The sequence below is a fragment of the Scatophagus argus genome, chromosome 14 (assembly GCF_020382885.2).
Source record: "Scatophagus argus isolate fScaArg1 chromosome 14, fScaArg1.pri, whole genome shotgun sequence".
Taxonomy (NCBI): domain Eukaryota; kingdom Metazoa; phylum Chordata; class Actinopteri; family Scatophagidae; genus Scatophagus; species Scatophagus argus.
In genome coordinates this window covers 6,231,053-6,253,582 of record NC_058506.1, presented here as the reverse complement: position 1 = coordinate 6,253,582, position 22,530 = coordinate 6,231,053, and the positions used below count along the sequence as shown (strand labels likewise).

At 40.7% G+C, this 22,530-nt stretch overlaps 2 protein-coding genes across 12 annotated transcripts in view; one reads left to right on the top strand and one right to left on the bottom strand.

The window, feature by feature from the left end:
• Positions 1–2,883: 2,883 nt before the first annotated feature.
• LOC124070214 (spermatogenesis-associated protein 22) lies at positions 2,884–7,272 on the top strand. Of its 9 annotated transcripts, none has more exons than XM_046409878.1 (8): positions 2,884–3,015; positions 3,440–3,516; positions 3,878–4,015; positions 4,351–4,531; positions 4,761–5,136; positions 5,224–5,347; positions 5,440–5,528; positions 6,777–7,272. In XM_046409878.1, exons 2-8 carry the CDS (start codon positions 3,477–3,479, stop codon positions 6,966–6,968), a joined length of 1,140 nt encoding a protein of 379 aa, XP_046265834.1. In that variant the 5' UTR covers positions 2,884–3,015; positions 3,440–3,476; the 3' UTR covers positions 6,969–7,272. The 9 variants fall into 9 exon arrangements, with proteins under 9 accessions (XP_046265834.1, XP_046265840.1, XP_046265837.1 ...); XM_046409884.1 differs by having other exon boundaries at positions 2,885–3,015; positions 3,969–4,015; positions 4,443–4,531; positions 5,431–5,528; XM_046409881.1 differs by having other exon boundaries at positions 2,885–3,015; positions 5,227–5,347.
• A 165-nt stretch (positions 7,273–7,437) lies between these two features.
• The window catches only part of LOC124070212 (transmembrane protein 211), an 89,451-nt gene continuing 74,358 nt past the window's right edge, over positions 7,438–22,530 (bottom strand). Inside the window, exons 3-5 of one of the 3 annotated variants that reach the window (XR_006845160.1) lie at positions 9,571–9,892; positions 8,822–8,889; positions 7,438–7,911 (exon numbers count right to left, since the gene is read on the bottom strand). Coding sequence is in view for 1 of the 3 variants with exons in the window: in XM_046409875.1 (XP_046265831.1) it covers positions 9,666–9,892 (227 nt within the window). In the remaining 2 variants the exon portion in view is untranslated. Of the gene's footprint in view, positions 9,893–22,530 lie in introns of all 3 variants that reach the window. The other 2 variants (XR_006845159.1, XM_046409875.1) reach the window with 2 other exon arrangements.

Below are 22,530 nucleotides of genomic sequence, written 5' to 3'. Positions count from 1 at the left end.
TATACCTCACGCACTGAAACTTCCAGAAGATAACAGAAATATCAAAGACAGACATCTTTGACTGGCAATACTTCGTAGCTGGGGACCAAGGCTGGAAGTGAGAGGGTGAATTTAAGTGTCAGAAGATCTATTTTGGCCAGTTATAAAGTCTTGCACGCTTAACTTGACAGTGTCTATATTGGTAATAACTACTTTCAAACGTAGGAAGGTGTTGTGGACAGTTAATATACTGATTAGTTTTCAGGGGTTTTTTAATATCAACCTGTAATATGCTGAGAACTTTCACAATATTTTTCAAGTATTCAAGATGCAGTATTTAAGATGTCATAATGTGCCAGATGTCTGAACTATATGTGAAAGATTATGATGGTGTTTGTAATATAAGGAAATATTTATTGCTATTATTTGTTCCACAGAGGGGAAATTGCAGCTTTACAACAGCAAGAACAGCACTGGAATAAGAGTTACAAGGATCAGAAATATTTAAGATAATAAAAATAAAAAAATATAAGAAATATAAAAATAAACATAAAATAGCTTCTACCTGTCTAGAAAACTCAACTACAAAGTTCTGCATAAATAATAATTTGTTATGATAAACCTTTATACACATTGAGCACACAATATACAGTTCCAGATTATACTGAATTTGTCAAGCCAAGTTCTTTCCTTTCGGCCCCAGCCACTTCCACCAGCTCATTCAGGGGATACTAAGGCGTTCCCAGGTCAGATGAGAGATGTAGTCTCTCCATCGTGTCCTGGGTCTTCCCCAGCATCTCCTCCTGGATGGGCATGCCCGAAACACCTTCCCAGGGAGATGTCTGGTAGGCGTCCTAACCATATGCGTGCATGAACCACCTCAACTGGCTCCACTCAGTGTGGAGGAGCAACAGACCCCGAGATACTTGAACTCCTCAGCTTGAGGTAGCGCTCTCCTCTGACCCAGAGTGGGCAATCCACCGATTTCCCGCTGAGAATCATGGCGTCAGACACAGAAGGGCTGATCTTTATTCCAGCCGCTTCACACGCAGCTGCAAACCATCCCACTGTGACCTGGAGGTCACTGTTCAATAAGCCAATAGGACTACATTGTATGCAAAAAGCAGAGACAAAATCCAAAGGCCATCAAACCTGAGTCCAGCCCTAACTGGGAATGGGTCTGACTTTTTGTCGGCAATGCAAACCATACCATATTGTGAATCGGGACAGATCTTGTGTCCTCCAAAATAAATAAAGTGTTTAGCTGCTATCTCCACTGGTCTCCCCTAATGGGATGAGGAGACCTCTTCAATCATTTGTGGGATCGGGCCAAGTCCAAACACTTTTGAGTTGTATGTTTATATGTGACACTGATTTTGAATTGTAACAGCAAAATAATGTCATTCTTAAACTATATGTACTGCCTAAAGTATCAGTGTTCTCTTGACCCAATATCATACACATTTAAAAGGTAAAGAATATGCTTTGCTGCAGGTTTTCTTGTAAATACTTTTTACAGCCTTGTCATGAAATTCCCTTCAAGACCTTTGGTCATGGACTCATGGACTCATGGACTGGATCTGAACTTCGGACATCACTGGATCATTGTGGTGATGTCTGTAGGTCTACAAGGGGTTTCTGTGAGTGGCTGTTGATATGAAAATGGCATGATGTAACATTTTTTATTAGTAGTAATTTTTGTTGATCCTTTGTTTCCAGAGAGACTATTGATTTCACACATCACAAGCATCAACTCACAGAGATACAAAGTCAGAGTGTTTAATAACTTTTATTTTCCTTAAAAAAAAGGGGGGGGGGGGGATGTACACAGCAGAGATGGGTGTTTGCCAGTCTTAGCAAGGGCCTTTCAGAGACAACCTACCTTTGTGTTACCTGGCCTGGTTTGACTGAAGCTGAACATGCAGCGAGGGCAACTACACAAATCAGACTATAGATTATAGTGATGCAGTAAGACACTTGGAACAGGCTTGTAATGAAACGACAAGAAAAAAGTTAATCAATTATTTTGATTGGTTGTTTTTGGTCTACTGTTGCTTACCTTTCACCAACCAGCAGCCAGGAGCACTGTTGTATGCAGGGTAGTTTTGTTTATGTTTTATTTTTTTAGTTAAGTTAATGGGTTTGTATTTATTGAAGATTTAAATATTCTGTTTTAATTATTTAAGTGGTGGTACAGCAATCACGACTGAATAACTGAATTGGTTTTGAACTCCAGAGCAGAGATGAAAGTGATTCAGAGTGTAGCAGAAAGTGACTAAAACTGTGGGTTTTGTTTCTCATTTGGACTATTTGATGATCCATACAGTTGATTCTCAGAAGTAATGGATATGGCTGAGGTTATCCTATATTCCTGTTGCTGTTGCCATGGATTCACAGACGGAGGAAACACAAGAAAGAGAAGCCACATGTGTCAAGATCAAAAAGAATCTCAGCAAGGATGTGACACAAACCCAGTGAGGCTGAAATCAGCCTCAGGCTCTGTGAAAAATGAAGAGCAGAGCTCCTATGTCTGTAATCTTTGCCCTCGTCTTTCCTTATAGACTCTCCAGCAAGATGTCCCCATCTCTTTTTAGTTTAGTTTATTCCCTCCCATGAATAGTCAAATGAGGTCCACGAGCAGAGCACTGCAGCCTTACCTGGGCTGTATCGAATGAGATAAGCTTACAACATGTGGACGTGTTCTTTACAGATTTTAGTACACTCCAGTTCTTTGATAAGGATTTAGGAGCAGATGAGAATTCTTTGTTTTTCTGTGTCAAGGAGGCTCCTATCAGGCATAAGTGAGAAAAACTTTTGCCTCCAATAAATTGTCCCCCAATCTACAAACGAGTGCTGTCAGTCAAATACTGTACAATATACCATCGTCATTATTTTCGATCGAGAGCGTTTCAATCGTCCCTGAGTTGTATGTAGAATCTCCGATCTTGCAAGTGGTTCGTGAAGAAAGCATCCGTCACCAGTGACAGTTGGTGCGTGTCGCTTTCCAAGGTGCTGAACCGGAAAGAATATTTCACTGTAGGTTGTTCTAACTTTTCTAAACTTTTGTCAGCTTTTGTTTCCATTTAGTTTTATATATATAGTTTTATATAGTGTTCTTAGAAAACTATTTGTGCTACTAAAAGCAAAAACAGTGACGAATGGTAGCTGTACATTACAGCTGTGGCTAATGGTACCTGCTATTTAGCTAAATTCGCTGTATAAATATTTAATGCTAGCTTTTTAACTAAATTATTTAGCTAATTTACTGTAGGCTTGTTGATAACTAGCTAAAGCACTAAAACAATGTACATTGGCTTGACTCGTCAATCCAGCTAAGTTCCAGCTAGTGTTAATCTACCTCGTTAACGAGGTAGATTAACACTTTTTAGGGCGACCAGCACACACCAGGACCTCAGTTGTATGGTCTTTTCCCTTTTATATGTTATGCATCTTCATGCAGCACCATAATATCACTCGCCAGTTGGGCTGCTCCCGCCATGAGGAGGCAGGACGACCAACCAGACAGGCCAACAGCAGGTTAGTAAAAGAGATTTATTTCACTGTGTGCTCGCTAGTATATTAATGTTCTCATATTAATAAGTACGTAGTAAGTATAAGTTGATTACGGATTTCTATCCCCGTTTAACTTTAGCTGTCTATATGAAAATGAGGGTTGGCTTTTTCTGTGTAATGTTAATAGTGTATTACTATTTAAAGAGAACATTTTATTTGTTTGGCAGTACTTATAGAATATTATTTGTGGTGTGGTACCATATCCAAAGAAAAAGCATCTAGTATATGTAGTATAATGTTGACAAAGTTATAGGAGTACTTTCTGTCTGTCTTCATGTCCCACACAGTCTGGTATGTTCAGATATGTGTCCCCTGCCCCCATCAGGCTTCCTCCCCGTGAAGCTCTTTAACCAGAAGAAAAGAAACAGAGTTCCTTTGACATCTGCTCCCTCTCAGAATGATTTCTTCTCCCACGGTGAATTCATGGCAAGCACCAGCTCAGCTACATCTTACAACACATCAGGTGAAGTATTCATTTAAGTTCCTAAAGCCTCTTTTGTATTTCTCTCACTAGGTGGCAGTACATCCAAAGACAAACCTAAACGTAAACTTGACAATTTCTCTGTTAACAGTGTGACTCACTCAGGGCATTTACATGTATTTTAAAAATGCTTTGTTGTCAGATTTATGTGTTAAACATGACTGTACCAACTCCTGCTGAGCCACAAAACTTAGACTATTTTATGTAAAGCGAATGGCAATATTGAAGAATAACTCCCTGTGAATTAAGATAACCTTTTACAGCTACACAATGGAATCTGCTATAAGATCTTCTTCTGTGAATGTGTCTTTCGTCAGGTACCTATGGAGGTTACCAGGCTTCAGATCCATTCTCTGGTGCTTCACAAAGCCACCTGTGGACCAGTCAGGGTATCCCACCATCCCAGCAGTACAGCAGCAACACACCTGCTCCTGGACCTGTCCCTTCAATGAAAAACTACTCACCCAAGCCACATCCATACAAAGTTGGAGGCACAGAGTATGTTTCATTGACTATTTGACCATTAGAGTTATGGTCATTGGTTTGACCCACTTGTCAAAGCCTAGCACAAACAATGTGTTCAAAAACAGACCAAAGAAATTCAAATATAATAAGAGTTGGAAAAAGCTGAAAACTTCAGTGACGTGTGGTTGGTATTTTGTGCACGCTGGTTTTCAGTTTTAGATCTGAATATATAAGAATAAGTTTATTTATTTTTATTTTTCAGCTCTAAGATGGGACAGCCCAACAACCCAATGAAGCAGTCTCAATCTAACCCCAGTGTTAACTCTAGACAGAGTGAATATCAAGCTCCCCGCATCAATGAGAGTGCACAAAGCAGGCCAACACCCCATGCTGCATTCTCTCAGAGGGGTCAGCAAGCAATTGCACATTACAGACCACCCAATACCACACATCAGTATTCCCAGCAGTCCAGACCTCTGTCTGCTCCTGTTCCACCACCCAACAGACCCTCTGCTCATGTAGTGCAGTCACAAAATAACTCCTGGAAGTTTACTGACAGCTTTGGGCAGCAAAAACTCCCATCTGTGGGAAACAGGAGCACAAATCAACCCCAGACTGCAAGACAAACTCAAACTGAGGTACACAAATATGTAGAAAATATATATTAAGAAATAAAGAAGTTTCATGAGGTTCGTGATCAGTGTGGCCTTTGTATTTGTGCTCAGCAGAAAACATTTCCAATGAAACCAGCCATTGAGAACTCACTGAGGATCCTGACTGCAGTTATTGATGGCATGAAACACTGGAGCCAGTTTAAAGACAAAGTCCCATACTTATTTGAGATATTTGGTCAGTTGATTGGGAGTTTCTGATATCTCTGATGTATGTTAAGTATTTTTAAACACCATTAAACTGATGTGATCTTCCCTCAGCTACTCTAGACTCTGCAGTCACACTGGGCCACCACGGAGCCAAGAACTTCCTCATGAGAGATGGGAAGGAGGTGGTACAGTGTGTCTTCTATGAAAACGTGAGTTGATAACTCCTCTTAAGAAGTAAATTGAATGATGAAAATACAGTATGAATATGTCTTCAGGGCATCAGAAGAAAATCTTAAAAATGTTGATCATATCATCATTGTTCTGACTCTCCTCAGCTTTAATGTCTTGGTGTTATCCAAGAACAATGATTATATTTGCTGTACCAGTAAACCTGTTAGTATGTATGAATGCAAGTATGTATGAATATGTTACTATCTTCAGTAAATTCCTTGGTTTGAAATTACAGGCTTTCACATTTAATCAAACTGAAAAATCAGGAGGAATTACTGAATGATTTTAATCAGCTGTTTAATCAGTGATAGTGAAAACAGGTTTGCATCAGGTTTGTGTCCCCTTACCAGTATCTGTGCCCATAGGTAAAACAAAATAATCAACTATACTGTAGGTTTTTTGATATTTCATCTCTGTTAAGTTCACCCTATGCTTACCTGAGCAGGAGCAAGGTTCCAGGTAGGCCTGGCTGAGAAGATGCCATCCACCAAAGTAGTGGGTGGGAGGAGTAGCCTTCATTTGTGTTTATAGGCTTCTGCACTGATGATCGCTGTGGCTTTATGTTTTAGGATTGTGCATCCTCATGCCCCTCCGTCTGTCCATCCATCTGTCTATCTGTCCCATTCGTGTGAACATGATGTCTCAGGAATGCCTTGAAGGAATTTGTGCTAACATCTTCCAATTTAGCAAATTTTAGAGATGACATTTTATATCCAAAAGGTCACAGGTCATGTTTTCTGTCTGTTGTTCGACACTGTAACTCAGGAACAGAAGGGCAGATTGTGACCATATTTCACATTTGGTCAAAAGCTGAATCAGTGACACTATTCTGGGGATCCATCCTGAGACTGTGCTGAGACTGTACAGATCCTCTGTGCTGCCAGGTTGAAGATGCATTTGAAGCATCCACAAGTTAGAATTTGTAACTGCTTTGCAGCAACATCCATATGAAGCACTGCAGACACCACAACCTCACTGGTTTTGATTATACTGAGCTTCAGGTGATCAGCGTTGCACCATGTGACATGCTCTCTGTCAGTCACTACATATATGGAGGCAGCTGCAAGGTGATAATTCTGTTTTTTTCTTTCTTCCTTCACATTTTAGTTGAATTTTCTGGAGTCTCAGTTTGCCTGACAATGAAAATTTGGCAGTTAGCAAGTATTTGCAAAATATAAAATAGCGCAGGACTCCGACTGAATCTGATTTTTTTCCCTCTTGAACAGGAGCAGGAACTACCCCGTCTCATCCGCGGTCAAGTTCATCGCTGTGTGGGAAACTATGACCGCAGTAGAAACATCCTGATGTGTGTGTCCGTCAGACCCGGCCTGCCCTCAGAGCTGAGGAATGCTCAGGAGGCTGTGAAAGCCTGCGATGCAGAAATGAGGGCGCTAGTCAAATCACTCAGTGAAGTCTGAGTACAAATACAAGCAGTACAAGGCTGATGGGAAGTAGTATACATGTGATGAGGCTACATGAGAGCCAAGTGCTATATAGTAAGACCTAAGTCTTGTTACGACTTGGAGAGTTTAGTTTTTAAAACACCTTTAAAGTCAAAGTTTTTGACTTAAAGTGCACTGTTGTCATTAGTTTGTTCTTTGCAAACAAAATGCACTAATGCTGTGGTTTAACTGCTGGAATTCACTTGCATGTTCTAGATGTTTTTGTCTTTATTTGTGAAACAAATAAATAAAGACTTGTTTGACTGAGCAAAAACTTAAATCGAAAGCAAAGCCTCTCTTTTTGTGAGTTCTGAAATATTTTTATTACAAAGAAAATTCACAGAACAGCAAACATTGTTTAGAGGTTAATTCAGGTAAAGCAAACACGATGAGGTAATATCTCAAAATATATCTTTGAAAAACGGGGCAGTTAAGAATAATGTGATATCAAGTACAGTTAGTTTATTTACAGTCAAACATCACAATGGAAAAAAACAATAATTCTATTCTACCAAAACAGTTTCACCAGTGCTGAGACTACACACAAAGGTTCAACAAACGGGGGAATAAGTTCAGTGCAGTCACGCTAGTCATTCCCACAAGCACAGTATGAGGTCCAATACAATACCAACACTTCTCTCCTGACCTTCTTTCAAATATGGCAACATAATCACAGCAATTTTCTTAATGTCAGGACATGTCATTATGGGAACCCAAATTTAGGTAATATTTAAAGAATAACCCATTAGAAAAATCCAAGCCATCATTCAACACTAATACGCACATAAACAGCCACTAGAACAGGGAGCCTAGCCTGATGAAACTGGCAGTGTACAGGGACAGTAAGTGGAGAAGTAGACATTTTGTCCTTGGAACATGACAGGAATGGTGCCAGCAGGAAGCAGAAAGCAGAAGTGGGCTGATGAAAAACACAGCAACATGTTATTATTTGAGGAGCTAATTATTTTAAGCCACGTTTACACGTAATGCGAATAATGTGTTAGCTCAGCACAGATAACCAAGGGTAAAGTTCAATTTGTACAGCTCTCTCCTCTACCACTCAATTTCTAAACCACACAGGACAAGAATGCCAGGAATTAATCTGTTAGCTGCATGTCACAACCTTTTAATATAGCAATTCAAGTTACCTCTTCCAGATAATTGGCAAGAATTCTCAGGGCGTAATTGAACACAAGTACACTGCTTTTATCTTTTTCCTTCTCTCTGCCATTACCTCCATGAATTAGAAGACATCATCTTTTTTTTTTATCCTCAGAGCATTTTCTCAAGTTAATGAGATCACTCTGCATCCCGCAAGTACACGAGAAACTTTTAACCTCTGAGAGGAAAAATATAGGAAAAAAAAACACACACCACACAACAGGATCCACAGTTTTCAGCAGAAAAAGATGATAACCTGATAATTGTATTAAACACTGGTCTTGGTTATGTTAAAAGGCACAAGTTGGTCAGGTCACATTTAAAATCTAGATCAATTGTTCTAACATTAACAAAGCCCATCTTATCATGCATTTTTTGACAAAATTCCTACATCTCCCTGCCTTTTGCATGTTTTCCTGAATTAGAGTGTTTAGTATTGTGTGTTGTAGATGGAAAACAAGTTTAACAAGCGAGTTACAATACACAAACATTTCTAGGGAAAAGGTTAACAAAAGGTTGTAGTATCCCAACATAAAATCTTTGACAACACTGCTCTGAAACCACTATTTACTATTATGATTCACTTCCTTGTTATGAGGAGAGATTTCCATTCGCTCTCTATGAAGATCTGAGTCAGTGTCTTCTGTCCTTTTCTTTGTGACACTTACTAAATACACTGTCCTTGAAGGCCAAAATGTCTTCTTGACTCCCACTGGTTCACTGCCTGGTTACAAGACTGTAAGGCAGAAAAAGTCTGAAGATCAAAAATCCTTCAAGGTGTCAGAATTCTTGTTTAAATGTTTTATTCTCAAACCTCAGTTCTATTAAAAGCAGATCATATGTACAGTCCAAGTGCTTCCACACAAAACATCGTCACTAGGTGCAACTCCTTCAGAGTTGAAGCGCATGGGTCCAGATCCATTAATATCCTCAATCGTCAGCCGATTTAAGGGGCTCTCTGCTTGAGTTCAGCGTTCTTCAGAACCTCTTACTGAAACATTATTTGATTGGATGAGTCATATTAGCACATAACCTCATGCTTCCACTCTCTTTATGCAGCCAACTACAAGGCTGTTTTGGAATGTTATACATGTTCATTTAGCTATAAAGGATAACAGAAAATGGGAAAAACACATCTTTAGCAAGCCGTTGTTATGTTTAAGCTAATTTTCATTAATCGTGTGAAATGAAGTTAACAGTCCTTGTGTTTTTTGACTGCATCATTTCCAGAGCTAACAAGAAGAAAACATCAAAGTCAAACTGCAGAAAACTGTTAGAGCTTATGAGAAAATTATAAGCACAGATCACTATTAAACATAAAGCATTCCATTTAACTGAATTTGATTTAATTACGTAACAGATGCAGGAAGACAGTATTTGTTGTTGAGTGTCAGTGGGGCATCCAAAACAGCATCACCTTAAAAAATGTGATGCAGGTGTCTCTCCATGGCATCAAGCCCAGGTTAGAGAGAGTGGTCAGGAGGGAAGAAAACCAGACATTGTATCACTGCACTATAACAACGTGGGTAAAGGGGTGGGGGACAGTTGCTCCTTCGGTGCATATTTGGCAAAAAAGGGCAAGAAGACGGTGAGCATGACTCCAACAATAGCCAGCATGTAGCCCCAGCCGATCTGGCACTCGCCCGCGTAGTAGATGTCAGAGTCCCCGCAGAAGGACCTGACCAGTGAAGAGTTTAGGCCAAAGGGGTAGACCAGCAGTCCGGCAGCCATGATGAACACTGCAGAGAAGACAGAGTGACTTAGGCAATGAACAGAATATTCATACAGGTTGTTGGAAGAAAGACTAAGCACCATATTAAAAACATGTTTATAGAGTCAAAGTCAAGTATAGTCCCTCGATTAAACCTAACTGTTCTACTGAGAGTAAAGCAAACCCTTGAATATCTGCAGTGCTTGTTATTGAACTGATGTGCCAACTGAGAGCCGCTTGGTGGCAGTAGAGGTTTTGCAGAAGACAGTCTGAGAGTTGACTGAGTAATTTTCACTTCATCAGTGCCGAAGTGCCTTCATTTGCACAGACTTATGATTTGTTGACCCGTGTTACATATATAAAAATAAATTGTGACCTACATAATGCTCAGTCCGATAGCGGTAGAACAGAGCTTTCAATATACAAAACAAAAGCTTTGAATATCTGTAATTGACAGAAAAATTATTCATGTCTCCTCAGATCAACTTGCACTCTTCATTTTTAAAACTCCAGGGTTTTGTAAAGAAGACCCCCATCCCTGCACTTGTGCTCAGATCAGCTTTCTCAGACACTATCCTCAGAGCCCATGTGGCCCGAGACCAGCTCGCCTTTACAAATTGAGTCAAGTCTCCCACCCTTTGCTGCCAAGCAGTTATCGACTGCGCTACAGGCTATCATTGCTGCTCTTAGTCATTCTGAGTGCTGGATCTCCATTACATTGCCAGGTGTCATAGTTGTTTCAGCTTTGGAGAGGTGGGGTTACTGGAAAAGCTTGAACTTGTGATAGTGAGCAGCCCTCTAAAAAACACAACAAATGTGTATTTTATTACGCTGTGTTGATTTCAGGAGATGTCTGTTTTTCTACTTTCAAGGGCAGCGGCTTCATGGTCGCCGAGAAACAGTGCTCATGTGAGAGATACAATGGAGTAGCTGTATGAGTATTAAATCGATGGTTTGTGTGGGCAGCGAAGGATTGTGAACAGGGATGAAGAGGTAGGATGCTTTCAATGATGTTCTTGCACACTGGAGCCGTTGGGATTGACTGTCAGGAAGAGCAAAGCAGAATGCTTAAGTCTGAATAGGTGAAGGAGAGGTACCTCTTTGAGCGTGGTTTGTCTAGCCTGCCGTAGTGTCTCTCTTCGGAGTACTTTGAGGCTCTACCCAGCCCTCTCTGCTCTCAGAAGGGCCCCATGTTTTATCTGCAGGGGCCTGCCGCCTAAAAGCTCACTGCCTAATGACACTTTAATGACCTTCTTTATCAAACTATCATCGGCTTTTGTGGAAGAAACACAAAGACACAAGCGTGCACTCAGAGCCCAAGGCCACTTCCCTCATACTCTGAAATGACTGCATTTTAAAAAAACTTGGACACAAAAGTAGAATGGATAAATGATGAACAACACTGCATAACCCTCAAATAGTCAATACAGGAATGAAATTCAGGCAGCAGTCACTAATGAGAGTCAGGTAAGCAGGATAAATGCTGGATTTTATTAATCAGACCAGGAGGGTATGCCGTGCGGGTGTCTGGATCAGATAAGCTGCAGCTCAGGCTCACTGGATCTCGGCAAGCCTTTAATGAGAGGAGAACTGTTGAAAAACTGCAAAATCAACCTCACATCAGAGGCTAACTCCAAATAGATCAATTTTATTCTTCAAGTCTGAAAGGGATGAAACCAAACCAAAAATATTAATGGGCAAGTCCACTGATTTTACACATGAAGTGTCATGGAGTGATACTGCATATGTGGCTTCAGTGGGATCTGAGTGTCTGGTGAATGTCCTCTCCAGTGATGTCACTTGAGTCGGCGACGACTGTGTGTTCGGGGCTCAGCCACCAGTATCATACCACTCCACCATTTCAACTGCTGACAGTTGCTTTACATTGTGGGTAATGTAGGCACATGTGGGCAATGTAGAATGTATATTACATAGAACATGACAGAACAGTGAGGTCTGTTTTGTGACAAAGCTTTGCTTAAGGTAAGGAAAATGTGAAACATCATTCTAGTTTCTGCTGCAGGTAGGACAAGCTTAAGTTCAACAGGCTCTTGCATGGCCTGCTAGTGTAATCCTGTGAAGAATGGACAGCGTGATGAAAGAGGCTGACATGCCTCCAATCTGCCATCCGAGCAGACTGAAGCCTAAAAGCAGGACTCAACATTAAAGACTGCCCGCTTGCTTGGGGCAAGGGGAAGTAAAATACCAAACTGCCAACCATTTCTCCAGAACTGATGAAGAAAGTAGCTAAGGAGGAGGGTTTATTTTACTCCGTGAGATTATTTTTATTATTATATTATTATTATTATTATTATTTAAAAAAAGCAGTTACAAGACAAAGATGGCTTTTGTTTTGACTCAGGTATCATGAAATTGATTTGAAGGATAGGAGATGTGATCTCATACATGTCAGACTATAGCATCATCTGTGATCTAACTTCACTCATTCTGTGGCTGTAATAACTCTTTAGCTGCTCTCTGTGCCAAAGTATAGAGTGGCTGTATTGTTCTGTAATTCTTGCCATATATTATTTTAAGATATGGAGAGGCTGCTTGCTTTTTACAAAACGAAACACAAGGTTCAACCCCCCCTCTCCACTCAGCAAGTTTTGTGCACTCCCTTACATGGGTTTTAAAGAGCTGTCCACAGCAGCCACCGGGCAGTAAAGAGCTACGAGTGCTTCCATCATTTACCTCCTAATAGACTCAAGTAGACCGTTTACTAACCTCCCAACCCCCCAGTCAATGCTCTGCATTTGTAAGAACTCAAGACAAGGAGGAAAGTCTAGCCCATCCACACATTTTTCCACAGAGAGGAATAAACGTGAAGAGAGTCTGTCAGCCCTGATCACATGAGTATCAAGGCTATCATAATGGCTCAGAGATGATGAGACGGTGAATAATGGAGAGACTTCAAGTTAGCTGGGCGCTGATGTGTCCTGGATTCATTCAAAGAAGGGTGCTGCCAATTTTTGAATGTGTACGTTTATTCAGTTCTGATTAATCGTTGTTTTGCATAATTTTGAGCCTTAAATAAGACTACTTTTTCATTCACAATGTTGTCAATTGCAGGCTGTTAATTTTGAGAAAACGTCCTTGGATTACTCGCTGCATTTCTCATTCCGACAACTTGTTTGAATGCACACTTGAGCAGCTTTGAAGTGTGCAAGGACTTCAGACTGAGAGAACAAAAATATTGATTTGGAAATGCAAAACAGCCAGAAGCATCCAAGAGCACCAGATTTCATTGTTCATCAGCTTCAGGTAGCAAGGCCACGGAAGCCTTTGTGTAGGATAATGAATAGAAAATACCTTTATGTGTTGCCATCTTTTTTTTGTGTACAGTGTTTTTGTGTGCATCCATGGCAAAGCTAGTAGAGATGCAAAATTAAATAAAACACAGCATTATACTGCCATACAAAGATGCCACGTAGCTTTTAACAACTAGATGAACTGAATTAACCTTGAATCTCTTTCTCAGTGGTGTCGCAAGAAATGGGAAGCTGCTCCCAGAGATGGTGAAACAGGTTCACAGCAGTGAGGACAATAGAAAGAGATTGAATGGGTCTGTGAGGCAGGAAGGTGTGTGATAACCTGGCATCCAAGCGTGACACTGAATCAATTTTATCACAGACCTCTTACACAGAAATCACTAGCTTAGTTTATCACACCAATGTAGACACACACAAAGCGCAGGATCATTCGAGAGTATTCAAGATATTCCAGTTTGAGTTCAGTTGTAGAAATCTGGTCAGTCTGGAATCTACTCTAGTCAGAGATGTCAAATAAATAAATGTAATTTAGTGCGGTCCCAGCCATTCATACACCTTGTAGCCTTTATAATTCTTCAGTTTTATTCTTCTCAAGACGTTACTAATAAAAAATTCAATTCTGTGAGCTTCAAGAATCCTTTCATTACGATGCCAAGACCTCTGCTTTGGATCAAACTCCATTTCCACGCTGTGAAGACTGACTAACTCTGTTAGCAACAGGACTGGTTGAATTAAACTCTATAGGAAATGGGTGGCTGTCCTATTGTAGATGCAGCACTCTTTAATTCCTGCTGGTGTCATCTGTCTCTTTTCTCCCTCTGGCAAACAGTTACATAAAATATATTAAGTGCACTGATTACTGTCACCTGGGCCCAGACAGAAAGACGCAGCAAAACCCGGCGTGTGGCATCTTCGTACTGAAGTGATTCACTGTCTAAACAATATGGTTTTTCATAAAACCTTTACAGAACATTAACAGTTGAACAGTAGCTTAGTTCACTAAGATGATGTCTTTGTGGGTTCACCTATAGAGGATAGGCACTTTAAAGGCACTGACACTGACAAATAAGACAGGATAGGTTATACAATATACATTCAAGTCTGCTGCAGGCAAGAGGGAACTCGAATATATTAGAATAGACCAATGCCCTGCTTATCTTCTCTGACCTACAAGCCAAACAGACAGTCAGGTGAAGACCACGAGCTCCACCAGGACAACAGCAGTCAGATGTGTAAATACCAAAACATCAAAATAAGAAGCACAGGACCGCAGAGGGCCTTTCGGGTCTGTGTGTCACCAGCTCCCACTACTTATTCTCACTCCTGAGACAAACTTCTTATCTGGCAGCTTTCCAAACAGGGACATTATCTGCTGCTACTATTCACTTCAAAGACACATGAAAGAGCACACACATTAGACTGTGGCCTTACATTACCACAAACTTGTTTGATGTCACATTACCTTGCACAGGAAAGACATCAACAAGCACGCCAGTGGGGGAAAAAAATAACATATTTTTCTTCTCTGCCAAAGATAATGACTGTCTTCTTCCAGGTAAACTTGTAGGCAAATGCGAAACAAAAACAAAATTTGTCTAATAAATCTTGATTTTCAACACAGCGCTCATTTGTCTGTGTTGTCGGCCATGTTTGTCATTGATGAAATACAGTGGCAGGAAACATATGCTGGAAAAAGCTGCGAAATGTTGCTTAGTCGCAGATGCAGGCCCAAAGCTATACATCAGAACTTCTGTTCTACTGTGATGTCTTACTCTGCTGCTTCATATCAACCTGTCTCCCCTTTTCTTTTTCCTTAAGCAAGCATTTTACATGAACCAAACAGGTGAGCCGGTCTTGGTCTAGTCTCATGTAGGTAATAATAACACAGATGTGATCAGGCAAGCTGATGTAAATGAGCTGCTGATTTACTTCAACAGCCTGGGGCAGTAAACACAGAGTGTGACCCACATACGCTCACACAGGCACATACCGTCGTGCATAGGTGTTACACACACACACACACAGTATATACAGCGCATCCGGAAAGTATTCACACTGCTTTGCTTTTTGCACATTTTGTTATGTTACAGTCTCATTCCAAAATTGATTAAATTCATTTTTTCCCCTCAAAATTCTACATAAAATAACCCATAATGACAAAGTGAAACAATTTTGCTTGAATTTCTTTGCCAATTTATTAAAAATAAAAAAAATAAAAATATAACATGTACATAAGTATTCACACCCTGTGATAAATACTTTGTTGAATATGGTGCATATTCATTTTCAGATCTCTCCAGAGATGCTCAATAGGGCTCAAGTCTGGGCTCTGGCTGGGCCACTCAAGGACATTCACAGGGTTGTCCCGAAGTCACTCCTTTATGATGTTGGCGGTATGCTTAGGGTCGTTGTCCTGTTGGAAGATAAGCCTTCGCCCCAGTATGAGGTCCAGTCCAGGCCCTTCTACCCCAATCACTCAGTTTAGCTGGGTGTCCAGCTCTAGGAATAGTTCTGGTGGTCTCAAACTTCTTCCACTTATGGATTATGGAGGCCATTGCGCTCTTTGGGACCTTTAATGCAGACGAGATCTTTCTGTACCCTTCCCCAGATCTGTGCCTCTACACAATCCTGTCTCAGAGGTCTACAGACAAATTCCTTTGACTTCATGGCTTGGTTTGTGCTCTGACACGCACTGCCAACTGTGAGGGCTTATATAGACTGGTGTGTGCCTTTCCAAATCATGCCCAATCAACTGAATTTACCACAGGTGGACTCAACTCAAGCTGTAGAAACCTCTGAAGGATGATCGATGGAAACAGGATGCACCTGAGCTCAATTTTGAGTGTCATGGCAAAAGTTGTGAATACTTATGTACATTTATTTACATTTTTTGTTTTTCATTTTTAATAAATTTGCAAAATGTTCAAGCAAAATTGTTTGACTTTGTCATTATTTTGTGTAGCATTTTGAGGGGGAAATTTAATTTAACCCATTTTGGAATGAGACTGTAACATAACAAAATGTGGAAAAAGCAAAGTGGCACTTTCTGGATGCACTGTAGATGACTGTTTTGGTAAATAGTGGCTTCTATAACAATTAGGAGAGAGTTCCTGGCTCAAGAGGAGTTTGACAAATAAATCTGAACAATGTGGGTATGTGTGTCCAACGATGAAAGCACAACAAAGGGCACTGCATAACAGCATCTCTTGGAAATTGCATTTTCACTGGCCACATGCAAGGATTATTTCCATTTCCCCTTGATCCACGGGTCGATGGAGATGTGGATGGATAATTTCTGTTTCTTATACACTTTTTTCCCCCACATCTAGTCTAGCAACATGGATAAGGATGCAGACAGACTACAAATGTCAGATGTTACCGTGCATTACCACGGTTAAAGATAAAGGAATAGTGTGTGAGCATCCCTGAAAAGATCACAAAACCAATCATCTTTAGAAGAAAGTCAAATCAAATGACACAGAGCACAGTCTACAGACCACAGCATATGGTTACATATCCAAATGTGCACTGAGGTTTTTGACCCCTTGGCGTGCTCAAGGTGAGGAATTGCAATGTGGAAGATGAAAGTTTCGGAGTTGCTGAAAGTTGAACCATGCCAGCAATGAATCTTCAGGTAGTCAGCTGGGACCTGGTGGAGTGTGGGCATAAACAGCAGGGACTCCATCCTAATGTGATGAGCTGTGCTCCATTCTGCACACAGCCATGTTGATAATTAAGCTCATTGCGCCTCTGGGAAATTATGCTAATGATGCTACTCCGACTACCTACATTTCACGAAACGCGTGGCTTAAGGTGATCCCATACACAGCGGCAAATAAAATATGGCTCCCCAGTAAATGTTTCTGAAAGAGATTAAGAAAGGAAAGAAGGCTAATGGGAAGAAAGAATGCAGAAAGAGGGAGAGAGCACTTTTCAAAAGAGTCAGTGAAGTACTAAATAGTATCTATAATTGTTAATATGTTTAAGACCTGAATATGTTTAAGTCCAACTGGAAAGGACATTCAGAAACTGGAGCCTCAGTTTCACTTTGAGCAAGCGACAGGAAAGATAAAGAGTCACTAAAGCTACTGAAAGTGAGTTTCAGGTACGTAAACGAGGAAATTAAACACCTGTGACGACCAATACCTGCTACTTTTCACTTTAAGAACACAAGTGAGGGAAAATCTCATTGTTGGGTCCAGCGTGCTTTTTATCAGGGGCGGAAGTAACATTAAATTCACTCTTGTTACAAAGTCGTTCCTTTTTTAGGATACCACAAAGAGGTGAGACAAACTAAGAGTGCGTGCTCAGAATGTCTACAAAGCTGATTTGAAACCTCAGGAGAATTACTTGTTGGAATCCATGAGAAAGCAACTTGGTAAAGAAAACATCAAACCATTTAAAGTGGAAACGGTCCACTGCTGTCAATGAAGCAAAAACCTGTTGACCTTGAGCAAAGCACAACAAGAGATAAAAAAAAAAAAAGAAGTGAAACTGCAAAGTAAGAGAGAGAAAGAGAAAACCAATGAGGAAATAAAATACAGGGAGTTGGGAGAGATTAGCAGGGCAATAAAATAGCTTCTGCTATCTTTATAGTGAGCAGGTCTGCCTGTGGACTGGTCAATCAGAGCTCAGTAATAGGTCTGTTTATCACTGAGTCATTCAGGCAGCTCTAAGCTCATACAGAGGACTGCATAGGTGGTTAAAGCCCACTGGTGCAGAGTGCATTAGGGCATGTAAAATTTTCTTTATTCGCACAGATTCTTAATGACTTGACTTTTTACATTTTGGCGATTATAAGCTGACACAGTCAAGTTAAAATGTTTTGTGTAAGCCTTAATGATTCCTGTGTGGCACTGCAGCGACAAAGACAATGATGCAGATAAGAATGAAACAGATGCAGAGTAGTGAAGATAAGACAACAAGCACTTACAGTACCAGAGCATATTTGTGATAAAGGGATAAAGAGAGCACTGTAAAGAGATTACAGATGGGTCCAAAAGAATAATTCAGCGTTTCGGAAAATACGCTTATTCACTATCTTGCCGTGAGTTTGATAATAAGACTGGTATCTGTCCGTTAAATATGAGGCTGGGCAGTTAGCTTGGCCAAAAGACTGCAGGCAGGGGGAACAATAACCCAGCTCTATCCAAAGGTAAGGCAATTTAAAATCAACATTTCCAAAACTCATGAAAGAACACAAAAACCAAAGTACATAAACAGCTGGATTTTATGAAGGGTTATGTGCTAGACTATTTGTTATGTTGGCCCTGTTATTTCCTCCCTTGAAAAACCACTTTTTCTTTTTACACTATTCCTACCATTTCTTTGAAAGCACTGGTTCACCACCCTGCTTCACAATATTATGTAACAGGGAGAAAGAGATAACCTATTGCTGCTGAACAAGACAAGACAAGACAAGAGGATAATGTAAATGAAAACTGCTGATTGGGGCTAAGGAGAAGAAAACAACAACAAAGAAACAACGAAAAAAAAGTTATAATAAAGTTCTACAACATAGCATGCAGTCACTGGACACAACTTCCACAGCCACCAAACAAAGAACACTTTAAGTGTGTTTCTCAGCACCCAGCGCATACCAAGCCATCTGAACTCGTGCTTTTGACTGTGAGTCTCCATCCTGGGAGCACTGTAGCGATCACACATGAATCTGACACCCTGCACTCAATCTATCATCTTAATTACTTCCATTTCCATATCACCATTTATTTTATTTAATGTTGCAAATTAATTTACACCCCAGACAAATTGCTTGTCCTTGACTTCCTTATCCCTTATGTGGCAATCCACAGCACACATGGAGTTGTGTCAGTGTACAACGTATCCCATCCCCACCACGCACGACCGGATTAGAGAGAGAGACAAACTACCTCACATGCGTGAATGTGAAAATAAATAATAATAATACATGAAAGAAAGTGGCGATTAGATTGGAGGCATCAATCAACTGTGAAAGGTTCTGCTCACTGTGACGACGGTATGTTGTGTGTAGAAACAGTCAATGAAGAAACAGTTGTTTATCTGATGAAACCTGAAGGTTTGCCCCTGTGCCGCATGTGGATGGCTGCTAAAGGTGGCGTGTGTGTGTGTGTGTGTGTGTGTGTGTGTACAGCCCTGTGTCTGACATTAACCTTGTGATTGTGTTGACAGCCTTTGGCCCTGAGGCTAAATCCTTAAGCTAGACGTTTCCTGGGTTCAGTAGCTGCCTCAGGTCCAACAGGGAATGTCAGCCATGAAAGTCAGCACAAACCGGTGACACTGGTAGCCGCACTATATATCCACCTGTGCTGTGGCATCACAGTTGACATTTGTGTGCCATGGAGAAGAAAAAGGTAGAGCAGAACATGCTACCATGAATATGACACAATCTAAAAATTCTTGTCTTGTATATATTATACAAAATAGATGAGAGCTACTAAATGAGGAACTGGTTCAGTTTTATTTGCATCCACATGATTATTTCACCGCACACTGGAATCAGGTTGGTGCGCCCCTTACCTCAGGAGTCAGAAGGGGATTGTCTTGTTGGGTAGCTGAATTACGAGCATCATGGATGGGTTCCTGAACGGGCTTACCAGGTGCAGGCACATTTTTTTCCCCTCTTCTTTAAAACTGTAACCCAGACCGGCACCCTATTCACATTTTTCTAAACTTGCCCCTGCTAAAACATGCATGGAAACACGGGATATAGTGGATCTCATTGAATGAATATACATGTATACATAAATACAGTACAAACACCATCTGTATGATAGAGCATACTGTAGAACTCATAACCCCCAAGAGAACACCACAGGTATAATGAAAAGTGCGAAATGCATGAATTCATGAGGTGAACTAAAAACAGGGTACTTATTTTCCGTTTGACTGCCACACATTTTTCAAATTGCAGAATGTATTTTGAATGGGTTTCCTCCGTCTTGGGGTTGCAGTGCTCGCTCAGCATATATGACAACACTGTAACTCAAGTGAGAAAATGTTAAAAACCTCGCTATGGAAATTCAACTTGTTGTGCTGTGTAAATTAATTTTGCATCCACAGACTAGTTATAAATGTGTCACCTTGGCAGTGTGTTGTTGTTTATGAAGCAGCGGAAGAAAGAAAGCGGATCCATATGAACGCGACACACAAGGCTGCTGTAGACAAAAGAAGACCAGGAGCCCTGCACCTGGGTGCTGCGAGTATATGAGCTCCCATTAATCAGTGTGTGTGTGTGTGTGTGTTTTGTATATGCGCCTCTCTGTGTTGCTTGTGGAGTCTGCACAGAGAACATCTGAAAACAATAAATGAATGTCCCTGTTTATGGATCTTGATTTCTATCTGTGTGTTACGCTGTGTGGGTGTGTGTGTGTGTGTGTGTGTGTGTGTGTGTGTGCATTTCTCTGCTGGTGGTGCTGAATTGGGGAAAAGAGGATAGACAGTATAATATCCTCTAGCGAGTCAAATAATCATGTTAACAGAAAAACATCAGATAAAAGAATCAGATGTTTTTGGAAAATAAGTTTTTAATAAAACTATTTCTGGACCATTTTATACAATACTAAGGGTTGTTAAAGCATTGAAAAAGAATCAATCAACAATTTTGCTATATCTGTGAGACTATAGCAAGTAGTACACCTGCTGAGGGAATGAACTGGGGCTGTTTTTAGAGTGAAAAGCACAATCTGATATTGGCTCACGACTCAGCAGTTGGCGCAGATTTGCTGAATGAAATTTTCAGGCATGGCAGTTTGAAAATGCTCTAAAATATAATGTTTTCTTGTCTGAGAGGGAACAAGAAAATGTGAGTTATTTTCATGTAAACAAAAGTGTGAAAACATGCAGCTGAGACAGTATTTTCTTCAAAAAGCAAGAACAATGGATGTTGCAGCCTCACAGCATCGAGGGGTCCAGCCGCTTTGATACAAACCTAGACAATCATTTTCTGACAATACAAAGAAACTTTCATGATGAGTGCTGGGTGTAGCTGAGTTGTGTGTCTGTGTGTGTGTATGTGTTGTTGGGGAAGCAGCAACATAATGAATCCCTACAGGAGACATGGGACCCTGCTGGGCTGCTGTAATGAAGCTCTGCCCTGCCATTGCTCTCTGACCCGCTGGCATTAAGGAAAAATGGAAACCATTACCTTCAGACGTCACCTCAAAAGCCTACCAAGTGGCGGACCTGGAGCACACATAGGTATATACGTGTATGAGGCTGAGCTAGAGGCGGCGTAGGGGATCCAGACGAGACAGAACTATTACTTCATATGAAGAATATGTCTGTCATAAGCAGGCTATAGTCTAGTGTAGCGTGCTTATGTGTATGTGCCATGTAAAATAAAGCCAAATATGTCCAAGAGAAGATGTCTCTTAACAATCTAAACAACTTTAGCTTACACAAACTTTATTTCAGACACACACACATATGGCAGACATAGAGGACAGGGTTTTAAAGAAGATTGGATGTTCCCTCTCAGACACATTTGAGTGTGCCCAGGGATCTTAACAGCTTTCTCTCTCTCTGTGAGTGTGTGTGTGTGTGTGTGTGTGTCAATACTTCCCTGCTAAGCTCATCCTTGGTTGAATGCATCTTATTAGGAGTAGACTGTCATTGTTGTGGATTTCCAACGGAGTAAACAGACCATGGTTTTCTGATGTGTGTGTTTATGTGAGTCTGTGTGTGTGTTTTTGCAAGTGATTTCCGCTGCAGTCTGTTTTATCACATTTCTGACTCAAAACTAGAAGCCATTGTTTAAATGTGTCGAAATCCACGAGACCCCAAGGGAATCACAACAAAGGGAAGGCTTTTGTCTTAATTCCCTACAAATGACTTTTTCTGGGCTGCTTTGTGAAGGGGTGTGTCAGCTGTAGCGGCTGCGTCCTCCACTGTTGGTCCCTCTAACTGGTGTGCCATTGGCTGGGTATCATTTGATCAGCAGATCTCTAGAATCATGTTCATTACAAGAGATGGAGCACCGCTGCAGTCTGCCACAGATGAACCCTTTAGATAAGCTTGGCCTCATTCCTTCTGGCTCTGCTCTTCCTTTATCTTTTTATTAGTCTTCACTTTCCTCCGAACCTCTCTGTTATTTTTCTAATGTGCAGTATGCAAGTTTCTGAGAAACTAAATATAATGTTGGTAATCATGTTTTCACTAGTGTATAATCACTTGAAGCTAAGAACCATTGTGTTTTTATTACCTTACAAAGGGTGCATTATATGTACAGAGGGAGTGGGCTGCCTTCCACGAAGTCTGCCATGTTGCACTGCCATGTTTCTGCAGTAGCCCACGGTGGAGGATGAGACAAGAAATGTTTACTTGGATGGAATCTGCAACTACACCACTACATGGTACTAAATCCTTCAAAAGCTGAATGAAAAAATTTGAATAT